Source organism: Telopea speciosissima, chromosome 5 (assembly GCF_018873765.1).
Source record: "Telopea speciosissima isolate NSW1024214 ecotype Mountain lineage chromosome 5, Tspe_v1, whole genome shotgun sequence".
Taxonomy (NCBI): Eukaryota; Viridiplantae; Streptophyta; class Magnoliopsida; order Proteales; family Proteaceae; genus Telopea; species Telopea speciosissima.
In genome coordinates, this window is record NC_057920.1 from 41,798,400 (window position 1) to 41,811,053 (window position 12,654).

At 38.6% G+C, this 12,654-nt stretch overlaps 1 protein-coding gene across 5 annotated transcripts in view; it reads left to right on the top strand.

Moving 5' to 3' along the window:
• Positions 1-1,461: 1,461 nt before the first annotated feature.
• The window catches only part of LOC122662373 (pathogenesis-related homeodomain protein), a 48,392-nt gene continuing 37,199 nt past the window's right edge, over positions 1,462-12,654 (top strand). For 4 of the 5 annotated variants that reach the window (XM_043857989.1, XM_043857993.1, XM_043857992.1 and 1 more), the window contains exons 1-2: positions 1,462-1,663; positions 3,094-3,683. In XM_043857989.1, coding sequence (XP_043713924.1) covers positions 3,184-3,683 — 500 coding nt within the window. In that variant the 5' untranslated portion in view covers positions 1,462-1,663; positions 3,094-3,183. Of the gene's footprint in view, positions 1,664-2,640; positions 2,711-3,092; positions 3,684-12,654 lie in introns of those variants that run through there. The other variant, XM_043857990.1, reaches the window with a different exon arrangement.

Genomic DNA, 12,654 nt, shown 5'->3' on the forward strand with positions numbered 1-12,654 from the left:
GGGTGTGAGATACCTTCTCTTTTATAGTAGTGCATGGCAGAGTGGAGAGTCCCTAGTTGATGTGGAGTCTTCTTCGTAGGTGAAGGTTTCCCTGAGTAACAGGGCTCCGCTCTGGTTGGTCATCTTCCGACAAGATTTAGAGTCCCAGTAGGGTTGTCCTTCTAGATGGATAGATCCTTCCGGAGGGACAGATCCTTCCGGATGACTAGGTCCTTCTTGAGTCCATGTGGGTTACATGAGTAGTAAGCCAGGCTCTGGAGTCCTGCAGAGGTGTTCATCTTGTTGTTGACGTAGTGTAATCTAACTCGTACTTATATCCCGTTGGAGTACGTTGCCTTGGAGGAGAGGACGTCCAGGTGGATCTTCTTTCTTAGGGACACGTGGCATCTTCTGATTGGTGGGGATGATTTGTGGTTCATCAACACCAACCATGGTAGTAGATAAACTAGATTTTTGAGATCTTGGTCTTCAAGGAAACACAACTCAACAACCTTTCAAATAAATCATGCAAACATGACAAGTTTTGACGCCAACTGAACATAATACCAAAATTATCTAAAGTACTAAACTCAAAACCAATCCCAAATAGCTATTAGAAACAATCGAAGTTCAAAGATCAAACAAAGAAAATAGAAATGAAGAATCAGGAGTTGAGATTGGAAAAAAGAAGAAGTGACAATCAGAAGTTCAGAACCTACCTCTGGTTGCAACTTGCACTTGTGCCGTTGTCGGTTGCCGAATGCCGGTGCTACCGAGTGACCTTGAGCCCTTGAGGCTTGATTGCTTGAAGCCTTGAACTCTTGAAGCTTGAGTGTCATTGAGTGGCTGAGGACTGAGGAGTGACGCCGCTGCCGCCGTTGAGAGTCGAGAACTCGAGACAAGAGAGGAGAGACCGAGAGAGTGAAAGTGATTAGCCATTTAGTCAGTTAGGGCCTTTAGTGGGGGAATAACTGATTTTCGGGTCTAACGGTTCGGGTTGGGTTTGGGCCTAACAGTTCGGGTTTGCAGTGCACCGTCGGTCTAGCTCGGCCCGAACTGAACCCGACTACTCTCTGGATCCACAAACCGAACCCAAACCACTAAGGGATCGCTCTAGTGTGTTCCGGGCTCGTTCGGGTCTGTTCGGGCCGGTTTTAACGGTTCGGGTTGGGTATTGGCACCCCCCTACTCCTAGCTAATTAAACCCATTTTTTCCTTACCAAAAAATTAAAAAAAAATTAAACCCATTTTTGTTGGTTTTTTTGTTCAATTAAAACATTAATGCGGGGTGAACCTATAAAGACATGATTAATGAACTGATTAAACTAGTTTTGGGTGGACTAGACGCAGACCCTTGTCTACCCTTAATCATAATTTTCTCTGAATTAGATGAAATTACCCACCCCGATTAAAGTCATAAGAGAGGTAATTATGAAACCAGTAAAATTTTCCGACGAGTGGGGTTTTATGCTAAATTCTAATTTTCTACAATTTTCCAATGGGAGAGAAGGAGAGAGGGGACGCAGACCGTTGCCTTGCTGAGGTGCTCAAAACCAGCGACCGGAATTTGACCAGAGCAATCAAACCCAGATTTATTTTTTGGTGACACAATTCTAAATGCAGAGATCAGTTATTCAAATGCTCTAAAAGATCTCTGTCTCTCCCTTCTCTGTGTCTCCCAGAGGTGACTAGTCAGTTACCTCCTGTGTTCTACATTTCTGAGCTTATTAATTTACACTTAAATGTTTGAAAAAATCTCTCTGTTGAGTAGGGTTGTTTACAGAACTGATCATTTATTACTTCCGAGTATTTGTTGTTTTCTTTTTTGGAGAAGTGTATATTGTTTATCATTAAGATTAATGTGAATTGAAACATGTAATCGCAGTGTTGTTTTTGGTTTCATGGCGAATTTTACCTATCTGGGCTTTTCTTGTATTTGATCACAAGGTTTACTTTTCGAATTTATATGAATAGAAGAATGTAAACTATGTGCTGATTTCGGTTTCTTTAAGAAACTCTCTTTTCTACTTGTTCTCTGGTATCTTTTTTTTTTATTTTTAATGTCCGAGTGATTATAGATCTTTTTGTTCCTAAAAGGTTGAGATGTAAAATTGGCGTGAGGTTTACTTTCAGTAAACGTTAACATTTATAGTTGTTCTGGGTTCTTAAAATTTTGTTCTTGGATGATCATACGTCCTATGTCACCCGAAGGTGAGGTATTGAATTGCCATAAGCCTTGGTGATTGGCATGATCGGGTATCTTATTTTCAGTTGGGTTGGGGGTGGGTTTATTATCGTGGATTGTCTTTTGAATTGCCGTTTGGGTTTTCAAGAAAAACAATTATGTATTTACAGAAACGCAGTTGTGGGATTAGGTTTGTCCTTTTGCTTTCCAGTTGGAGTTTGTTGGTTTCATGATATGAGAAACCAGTTTGGCCAAAAACTGAGCTTGTTTGCTGATTTATCTGTCTCAGAATGGGGTTTTAATGTCTTTTATGCTGAGGAGTCAACATGTTTTTTGTTCAGGTATTTCAAGTTTTGCTTTGGGGATTATGGCTATTGCAGTTCTGATTAGAGTCATGGTTAGTTTTCATTTTGAAATTGGTTAATCAATTGGGGTTTTTTTAATATCTTTTTGTGATCATTTCATTTCTCTTGTAAGATTTGAAGTAAAATTCTTTCAGACTAGTATGGAGAAATGATGCATCTTCAGAGTATTTGAATTGTGAAGTTAGGGCATCTGTGTGACTTTTACCCTTCTATTTTCAAGATGAAAAGCAGTCTGGAAAAATTTTTCTTGCCTTATTAGATGATGATAAAGCTTTTAATATAAATTCCAGATATCTGTCATGTTCATTGAACTTCAGCTGTTTAAAAATTTATATCAAAATTTTGGTCCTTCCTGCCAAAGACTTCAAATTTCCATGATACTTGGAGTTGAGATTTGAAGATTATGATTGTATATCAGAAATATTAGATTAGAATCATATCTACTCAAAAATTTCATGGGTTTCAGAAGTGTGCTTGTGCTATAAATTTTCTGTAATATGCCCTGTGAAGAATTGATCAATGTAGCAATTTCTGTGCCTTACTTTTTTCATTTTGATATTTCAGGTTGACCAATCATTTGTTTCAGCAACTGCATGGTCTTAGAAAGTAAAAAAAAAAAAAAAAAGCCTTGAATTCAATAGAGGAGGGCTTAGTATGTCTTGCTGTTCCCAGAGTGAATTTGACTGTAAACTAATCACCTTTTTAAAGAACAGATGTGGTTCCAAAATAACCAGCACCAAGAGATGCAAACCAAAACCAAGATCTAATGGGAAGACAGCCAGTTCAATATGCTCAAGGAAAGATGCATGCGAAGTTACAAGCAAAGGGAACAGTGATAACTTTGCAGCTCGAAATTGGAGGAAACGAGTGGCTCAGCATAAATCCTATGGTACCAATTCTTTTGAGATGCTCTCAACCTCGAAACTTGGAGGAAAGTACTCAATTTCTAGCTGTAAAGGACTTGAAAAGAATGCTGGTGGGGATATGGGAGCTCAAAAACCAGACAAAAGGCGAAAACGGAAGAGGAGGAAGAAAAATATGGAGCAGGATGAAGCATCTCGCTTGCAAAGAAGAACAAGGTACTTGCTGATTAAAATGAAGCTGGAGCAGAATCTTATTGATGCTTACTCTGGTGAAGGTTGGAAAGGACAGAGGTATGGAAGTTAAAACTATTTTCCACCTAAAATACAAAATGTGAATATCAGTTTACATTTCATTTGATCTGTTGAGATCTCATAAAGTTATGCTAATTGCGAAGAAACCAAAGATTAAGAACTTAATTGAACACCCAATATGCATCAACATGTGTGCTCTTTGTGATCATAGAGACTGCAATTTTTGAAAAAATAAGAAGAAATATATGTACATTAGAGATACATAAGCTTCGGTACTGTTATTCAGATCTTATTTTTACTGTCTTACTTGTGCATTTTCACTGTCTTACTTGTTCTTGTGAGAAGATTCTCAATTGAGGAAGTTCCATCCATCCAAATTATTAACTTTATTGGTTAGGTGTGGCAGTCAGCTTGTTTTACCACGGATTCAATATCTAAGCAGCCAATCTTTCCTCGCCACTTCTCTTAGAGCCTTTTAGACCTACCCCTGGCTCTCTTAGCTTCTTCAGTCTGAACCAAGTCATCCCTCTATACTGGTGCATTCAAATGCCTCCATTGCACATGTCCATTCCTCCTTAAATGGCTTTCTCACAACTTGTCATGTATCAGAGCTACTCCTAAATTAATTCTAATTTGTTCATTCCTTATTTTATCTTTTTTAGTTTTACCACTCATCCATCTCAACGTCCTCATTTCAGTTACACTAAGTTTGTTTACATGTGTTTTATTTACTACCTAACATTCAGCTACATACATTATTGCTTGTCGTATAACTGTCCTACAAAATTTTCCTTTGAGTTTAAAGGAACATGTTGATCAGACAACACTCCTCACACACCCTTCCACTGCATCCAACCTATTGTAAGTCTTTGTGCAACATCATCCTCTATTTACCCTTCTTTTATGATTGAATCAAGGTAGCTAAAGTCTTCACTTTCACGGTATCTCCCTATCATCAATTTTCACCACCCGATTTTCAGTCCTATTGTTACTGAAGTTACACCATATAACTCTTTGTTATACATATCGTAATACTTTTTGATTCCAACATTGATCTCTACAAGTCTAACTTTGTATTTATCCCTACTTTTATTTCATGTACCAAAACAATATCATCTGCAAAAAGCATACACCATGGGATCGATCTTGAATGTCTGATCAGCTCATCTATGATTAGTGTAAACAAATATGGGCGTAGAGCTGATCTTTTATCTAATCCAATTGTAATTCGGAATTCACTACGCTGCCCCCCCTACAGTTTTTTTACACTAGTCACTACACCATTATACATTTCTTAACTATGTCCACATATTTACTTGAAACACTTTTCTTCTCTAACACTTGCCAAATTAACTCTATAGGGACTCTATCATAAGCATTTTTTTTTAATAATTTCAGCAAAGACCGTATGGATCCTTCTTACATTCTTGATATCTTTTCCATTAGTCTCCTAATAAAATGAATAGCTTCTATGGTTGATCTTCCTAGCATAAAACCTAATTGGTTATCCAAAACATAGTTGTCAAGGCGTCGTGACAACTATGATCCGAAAAATTAGTTTCTTGTCTTAGGCTGGTTTCAATTACTCTCTCCCATAATTTCATAGTATGGCTCATGAGTTTATTCCTCTATAGTTATTTCAGCTTTGAATACAACAACAACTCAGCCTTATCCCAACTAAATGGCGTTGGCTACATGGATCCTTTCAAGACAAAGTGAGTGAAATGAAGAATAAAAATGCAGAAATGAGATAAGAAAAGTGAGAAATGGAAATGAAAAATGAAAGTAAGAGGAAAGAGGATGGCCTAGGGAATCAGGAAAAGCTCAGCTACATGGTGTCGACAACGTGGATCCTTGCCCTCCAATAGTCTCTATTTGAGGTCATACATGGCACAAGCCCCAGGCTATGCATTGCATTCTTCACAACCTCACCTTTGGTCATTTTAGGCCTGCCCCTACCTCTTTTAGCTCCTTAAATCAGGATCAAATCACTCCTCTTTATTGGGGCGTCCCCAGGCCTCCGTTGCACATGGCCAAATCACCTCAGACAACATTTTTGGAGCTTGTCGCTGATCGGGGCAACTCCCACATAGGCTTTAATGCGTTCGTTGCTCACTTTATCCTTCCCAGTTTTGCCGCACATCCATCTTAGCCTCCTCATTTGCGCAGCTTTGAATATCACCTTTTTTTTTTTTTTTTTTTTTAATAAATCGGAACCACAATGCTTCTGTTCCATTCATTTGGAAATTTTCTTGTGCTCTTAATCTTATTAAATAACTTAGTTAGCCAAGTTATTCTACTAATTCGATATGGATTTACTGCTTTACCCATTTTCATCTTTAAAGCTTCCTTTATTTCAGACACCATAATTTTCCGTATATATCTAATATTTGTAATTTCTTGATGATTATAAGTTATTACAATCTTCTAAAACACTATTACATTCTGAAACACATCAAAATTAAATAAGTGTACCCCTTAATATACCTTTTTTTAAATAATTTATTTCATAAACAATCTGCCTTTTGAGGCAACAAAGAAATCCTAGATTTTATTTGGAAGAGCCTCCACTGTCTTCTTTCTTTTATATCTGAATAATATTATGCATTTATATGTGATGGATAGTATAGAAGTTGCATGCAGAAACCACTGCCTTCAATATTGTCTATCTATGTAGGTCTACTTTTTGGGTGAAAAAGAGACCATATGAAAAAGCTACCAGTTAAACTACTCATCCAAAAATGCACCAAAATCAAAACATATCGTCAATTATCTGCAGGAAATTTTCTTGCACATTCTTTTGACCTCCATTAGTTAAAAGAACCAAAATAAACTCTGCTCCAAAAGTAAAAAAATGTTGATCATTCGCCAAGGCTTACCCAACAAATGAAATCACTCAAATGGACCAGTCACTTATCACCTTGTGTGACACTAACTGACGCCGATCCACAAGGATTTGAACTCCACCCAATGTGCCTTAGCTCTTCCTATCATCCTATTCCCCTTTGAGGCATGTCCCTCCCCCCACTCCCACCAAGAAGGAGCAGCCACGGTATTGAATGTATCATTTTTCTCAGCTTCTGGATCAACTCTACATTCTTACCCAAAAAGAGAAAATGATCAACTCCCCATTTATTATTCCTGAACCTTTTCCAATTCTGATCTAGATATCTCATTTCCCTATGGTATTTTGAAGACTTTTTTAATGCATGAAAATTCTACACATACAAGCATGCTGCGTGCAAGCCTCACCTTTCAAACATGAAGAGACTTTCAAATACTCTGATGTATGTAGGTCTCCACCTTACACACACACCACAGACAAAAGAAAGGGACCCAAAAAAAAGAAAGAAAGAAAGATAGCCTCTTTCGAACCTGAACAGATTAATGAACTACCTCTTCCCACATTAGAATATATTTGTTTCCTTCTCTTCTTTCACAAAGGATGGTGATCCATGTGAAAAGCATGAAGACTCGCATAGTTGCATAGTTGCACCCTTCAATATTGTAAAACTAAAGCTCGAACCAGGAAATTCCAGTAGGAGATTAGCTTGAACTGGACCACAGAAGATGGAGAAAATTATAGCTCAAGACTGTGAAAACCAGATGGTCTAAAATAAAATATGGTTGAGAGGCCTATTCAGGTAGCAGAACAAGTTTCCAGAATTTGAAGAAATTATGATGACAGTAGGAATAATAGAGAGTCCTTATTTTACTAGGAAAGTGAACAGCAGAAACAGAACTAATATGTTGATAAAAAAACAAGAATTTAAGAAGAGAACTTCAGATAGTTCATAAGTATATAGAACTTCAGATAGTTCATAAGTAGTAACTGATATGCAAGATCTGAGATCAAAGAGAGTAGTAATATGAGAGATCTGAATAAAAAAAACAACCTGAAATTAGGTAGAAATAAATGTGTTGCAGGTGATTGTAAACTAGATAGATCTGACCTGTTAAAAAAAAAGATAGGATAGAAAGGTAAGAGATAGGCAGAATAGAAAGATAGGCCAGGAATCCACCTAACCCAGAAAGAGAGTCCATTCTTCCATTAAGGAACCAATGAGGTTAACTAGGCTGAATAAGCAAGGACTAGCAAACCAGTTAGAAAAGCCAGAACCGCAGTAAATCAAAACTGAGAATAAAGGGCAGAATATGGTGAGAGTGATATCTAACAATCCACCAAATTAATGGGACTGAGACTAGGGTCAAAAGAATGTCCTAATAGATTGATTATACGGCTAGAATATCAAGGCAAGGGAATGGTTAGATTTAGAGAAACAGGTGTGGTCAGAAAATAGAAACTTAAGAAACCAGAAATTGGTAACTCATAGGAGAAACTATAACTCACAATCTGATGATCAGATGGCTCTCCAATTCCGATTGAAGGTAGTATGGGTGAGAGAGAAGACAATATCAAAGAAGGAAGCCCATCCAATGGCTGGATTGGTTGGACTTTAGGCACAAAGTTCCTGCAACTAGAATGGAGTAGACAGAAACCATAGGCTAGTAAAAAGTGAAGGAAACCCTACAGAAAAATAAGTGAGATATGGTAACAGAAATAATATATGAATAAGATACAAAAAAGGTTTAGAAATCACCCACTGATAGCCACGGTAGAATGAAAAGTGCTTGCTGGAAGTCTAGAACTGAGAACAGTGAGGGAAAAGAAGAAGAAGAAGAAAAGAAAAGATGAGGAGAAGAAAGGGGGGATATGACTTGGTATCACCACCAAGCCTATGGTCAGCTTCACCACCTAGGATCTGCAACTGAGTCACTACAGCAGCTCATTCTCACAAGAGAGTAGTAGTTTAATCATCAAAATTGTGGGCTTTAATAGCCATTCCCTTGTATTTGTAAAATATGAAGTATGGGTTACAAAAATAGAAAGTTATTGCTACTGTTGAGTAGTCAAACCCAAAAGGGTATATTTGTTTTTTTTTTTATTCTTAAGTTTAGTCGGCTATGCCGGTTTTAGTCCCACATCGCCTATTGTAATTCTGTCATCTCTTTTCAATATTATAAATAGAAGAGCTTGGGGTGATCATTACTCACTCAAGCATTACATCCCATTGTGTTCTGTTAACATGGTATCAGAGCTAGATCTGATCTTGTTCAGAACACCCCCCATCGTTTCCTCTCATCTCTCCTCTCTCTCTCTCTCTCTCTCTTTCTCTCGGCTTCTTCTTCTTTTTCTGTTTTGGTTTCCTTTCGCTATTGAAGGGCAGCACTTAGGAGGTAATCGATGATCTAGTTGCTGCCTTCCATGGTACCTCCTCTATGATATGAAGAAGGTTCGATAGTTGCAGCTGACCCATCTTTTCTACGATTTTTTGGGAATTCTCCCTCTTGAAGATCAAGTCTTAATTATCATTGGAGATTGATTGTTCGTATTGGAGACCCATTCTTGCAGCCTGGGACAGCATTTATCACAAATCATCATCACCAATTGAAGCCCCCTACCCTATATCGATCTCAACTTTCAAGGTTTCCTAAAACCCTGACAAAAATTGATTTGAGGGTTAGGGTTGTCATCCTTGGCTGATTTTTTGAGGAAAGTTCTATCCATACCAGGGGAGCACTTGATCTGTTTTTCAGCCATTTATATTGAGTTTTGTTGCACACATCAGGTTTTTTCTCTCCAAACTATCAATTTGATTCTGGCACTTCTTTGTTGGTTGCATAGAGCCTGTTGTTCTTTGATTCAGATTCATTATTGTTAGTTCATTGTATTAATTACCATGCCTGGTTCAGCTGTTACTACTGCTACTTCTGGTTCTGAAACTGATGGACAGTCAAGGCCTGAATATTTACCTTTTGCTGCTCCTATCAAACTAGATGGAACAAACTACTTGATGTGGTCCAGGTCTACTTATTTGACCATTACTGGTCGAGGATTTACTTGCCATATTACCATGGAGGCGCCATGGCGTCATATCGCTGGAGAAGTGGGCATATCGACCACCGATATGAATGATGTAAGAATATCGACCGATATAGCCTCCATGTTGTCGCTATGGCGCCGCCATGGACGCCATACCACGACATATGGCCACATCGGGCGACATGGTTCTTTCAAATTATAAAACTTAATTTTTTAATATTAATTTTTTTTAACCATTTTTTATTTTTATGCTTTTTCCTTAACATAAAAAAATTTAAAAAAATCAAACAGAAAACACTAATACACTATTGACTAATACACAATCACATATTTACATCATCAAATTTTTTATTTATTTATTTAGATGGGTTGTTTATTAGCTTTATTCACTCAATATAAATTAAGTTCTTGTAATTGTTTTTTTGTTTTGTTGCTTTTGTAGTCACTTTCATATGAATCATATCTCAACTCTCATGATTTTTCAACTTTATTATCAGCAAGACTATTGCTATCAATTATTTGATAATCCATGATTTCATATACACTAATGGATATTACACTTTCATGACTTAAACCATGGTAGATTAGTAGTACACTTTCATGTTAATTTTTTATGTTATAGGATATATATTATAGCATACTAAATGACATTAAAAATAGAGAAAATAAAAAATAAAACATGGTCAATATGATCGCCATGTCGATATATCGACATGACACCCCTCCACCGACTTGGATCGCCGTGACGACGTGACAACTATGCATATTACTGGCAGTACAAAGAAACCTGTTGAAGAGGGTTCACCTCAAGTTCAATGGGTATCCAATGATGCCATGGTGATGTCCTATTTGCTACACTCTATGCAACCGGACATCTCCAGCAACTACTTATTGTTGGATACAGCCTATTCTATTTGGAGTGCAGCCAAGCAGACCTTTGGGCAGGATGGGGATGATGCTCAGATGCATGAGCTTCAAAAAAGGGTCCATGAAACCACTCAGAAGGAACTGTCCGTCTCCAAATATTATGCCTCCCTAAAAGGACTTTGGCAACAATTAGATCACTATTCAGATTATCAGCCTTCTACTGCAGATGACATTGCTGCCTACCATAAACACGTGGAGAAAAGACGTGTCTATACTTTCCTAGCAGGGCTGAATGATGAAATTGATCCCATAAGAGTCCAAGTTCTTGGCAAATATCCAGCCCCTACACTAGAGCAGGCTTTTGCTTTGGTCAATATGAGGAGCGTCGTCGAGCTACTATGTTGCACACTACTCCTATTGAAAAATCTGCCTTGCAAACTGGTTCTAACACCACTTCTAATACCATTAGTGATAGTGGTAATGCTGCCCCAAGGAGCCGGTTAAATGTGAACATTGCAACAAGCCTTATCACACTAAGGCTACGTGCTGGAAGATACATGGAAAGCCGGCTGATTTTGAGGCTAAACGGGCTGCTAAGGGGAAGTCCAAGTTCAAGGCTCATCACACAGAAACTCCTGCTGCTCCTGCTACTCCATCCTTTGACACTAGTCTCCTTGGTCTTACTTCAGATGAACTCCTAGCCTTCCATCGCATGCTCAAGGCTTCATCAACACCATCGGCTGCACCTGCTGCCTCTTTTGGTTCTCACTTTGCCTCAGGTATTCCAGTCGGTCGTCATTGCGCATCGGCTATTACCAGTCCTTGGATTATAGACTCCGGTGCAACTGACCATATGACTGGTTCCTCCCATATTTTTCACCAGTATTCTTCCTCTTCTTGAAACGACATAGTTTGAGTAGCTAATGGTTCCCTTTCCTCTATCTTTGAAAAAGGATCCATTCGTTGTTCTCCTTCCATTAAATTCTGTTCTACATGTTCCTTCATTCTCTACTAATCTTCTTTCAATTAGTAGTCTTACTAAACAATTAAACTACAAAATAACCTTTTTTTCTTCTCATTGTGTCATACAAGATCTGGTGATAGGGACGACGATTGGGGGTGGTAAGGTACATGGTGGTCTCTACTTACTCGACACGGGTCAACCTTCACTTCCATTGACTCCATCTCCAGTTCATCAGTTACATTCAGCCACATCACCTGATCTTCACCTATGGCATTGTCGACTTGGGCATCCTCCTCTTCGAACTTTAGCCTTTTTATTTCCTCAGTTACTCAAAGGTTGTAATAAGGATGAGTTTTTATGTGAGGCTTATGTTTTGGCCAAATAGACTCATTCTAGTTATTCTTCCACTAATAAAAGAAGTACTTCACCTTTTGCTTTAGTTCATACGGATGTTTGGGGACCTTCTCGTTGTGTCTCAATATCTGGTTCTAGATGGTTTGTTTCCTATATAGACTGTTATACTCGTACTAGCTAGGTGTACATGATGCAGCACAAGAGTGAAGTTTTTCCCTGTTTTTAGCTCTTCCACCGGATGGTTCTGATCCAAATCAATGCATCTCTAAAAATTCTGCGAAGTGATAATGGCAGAGAGTACATGGAGGGGCAGTTCCAAAGTATCTAGCTGAAAATGGGATAATTCATCAGACAAGCTGTGTTGACACTCCTGCTCAGAATGGAGTGGCTGAAATGAAGAATCGTCACCTTTTGGAGGTTGCTCGGACCATCATGTTTGCACGTCAAGTCCCTACCCAATGTTGGAGTGATGCTATTCTCACCGCTGCCTAGCTCATCAACCGCATGCCTACTCCAGTCCTTGATGGCCTTGCTCCTGTTGACCTCCTACAGGGTTCTTTCTCTTTTGTGGTGCCACCAAAAGTATTTGGCTGTGTCTGCTCGCAATCATCTTCCTCATGGCAAGCTTGATCCTTGTAGCATTCGGTGTATTTTTTTGGGCTACTCCGCTACTCAAAAGGGATACAAGTGTTATCACCCTCCCACTAGGCGTACTCTGGTAACTATGGATGTTGTCTTCCATGAATCCTTGGCGTATTATTCTTAGCCACCTCTTTAGGGGGAGTATGTTCTAGTTATCCTTGAAGATGTGCCTGCTGTCGAGGGGGAGTCGATGTCTACTTTAGCTCCTGCTCAAGGGGAGCGTAGACCTGTGAGTCAGATTTCTATTGATACAGTCTATACCCGAAATCGAAAGCAGCAACAAGAGTATGTTGAGACTA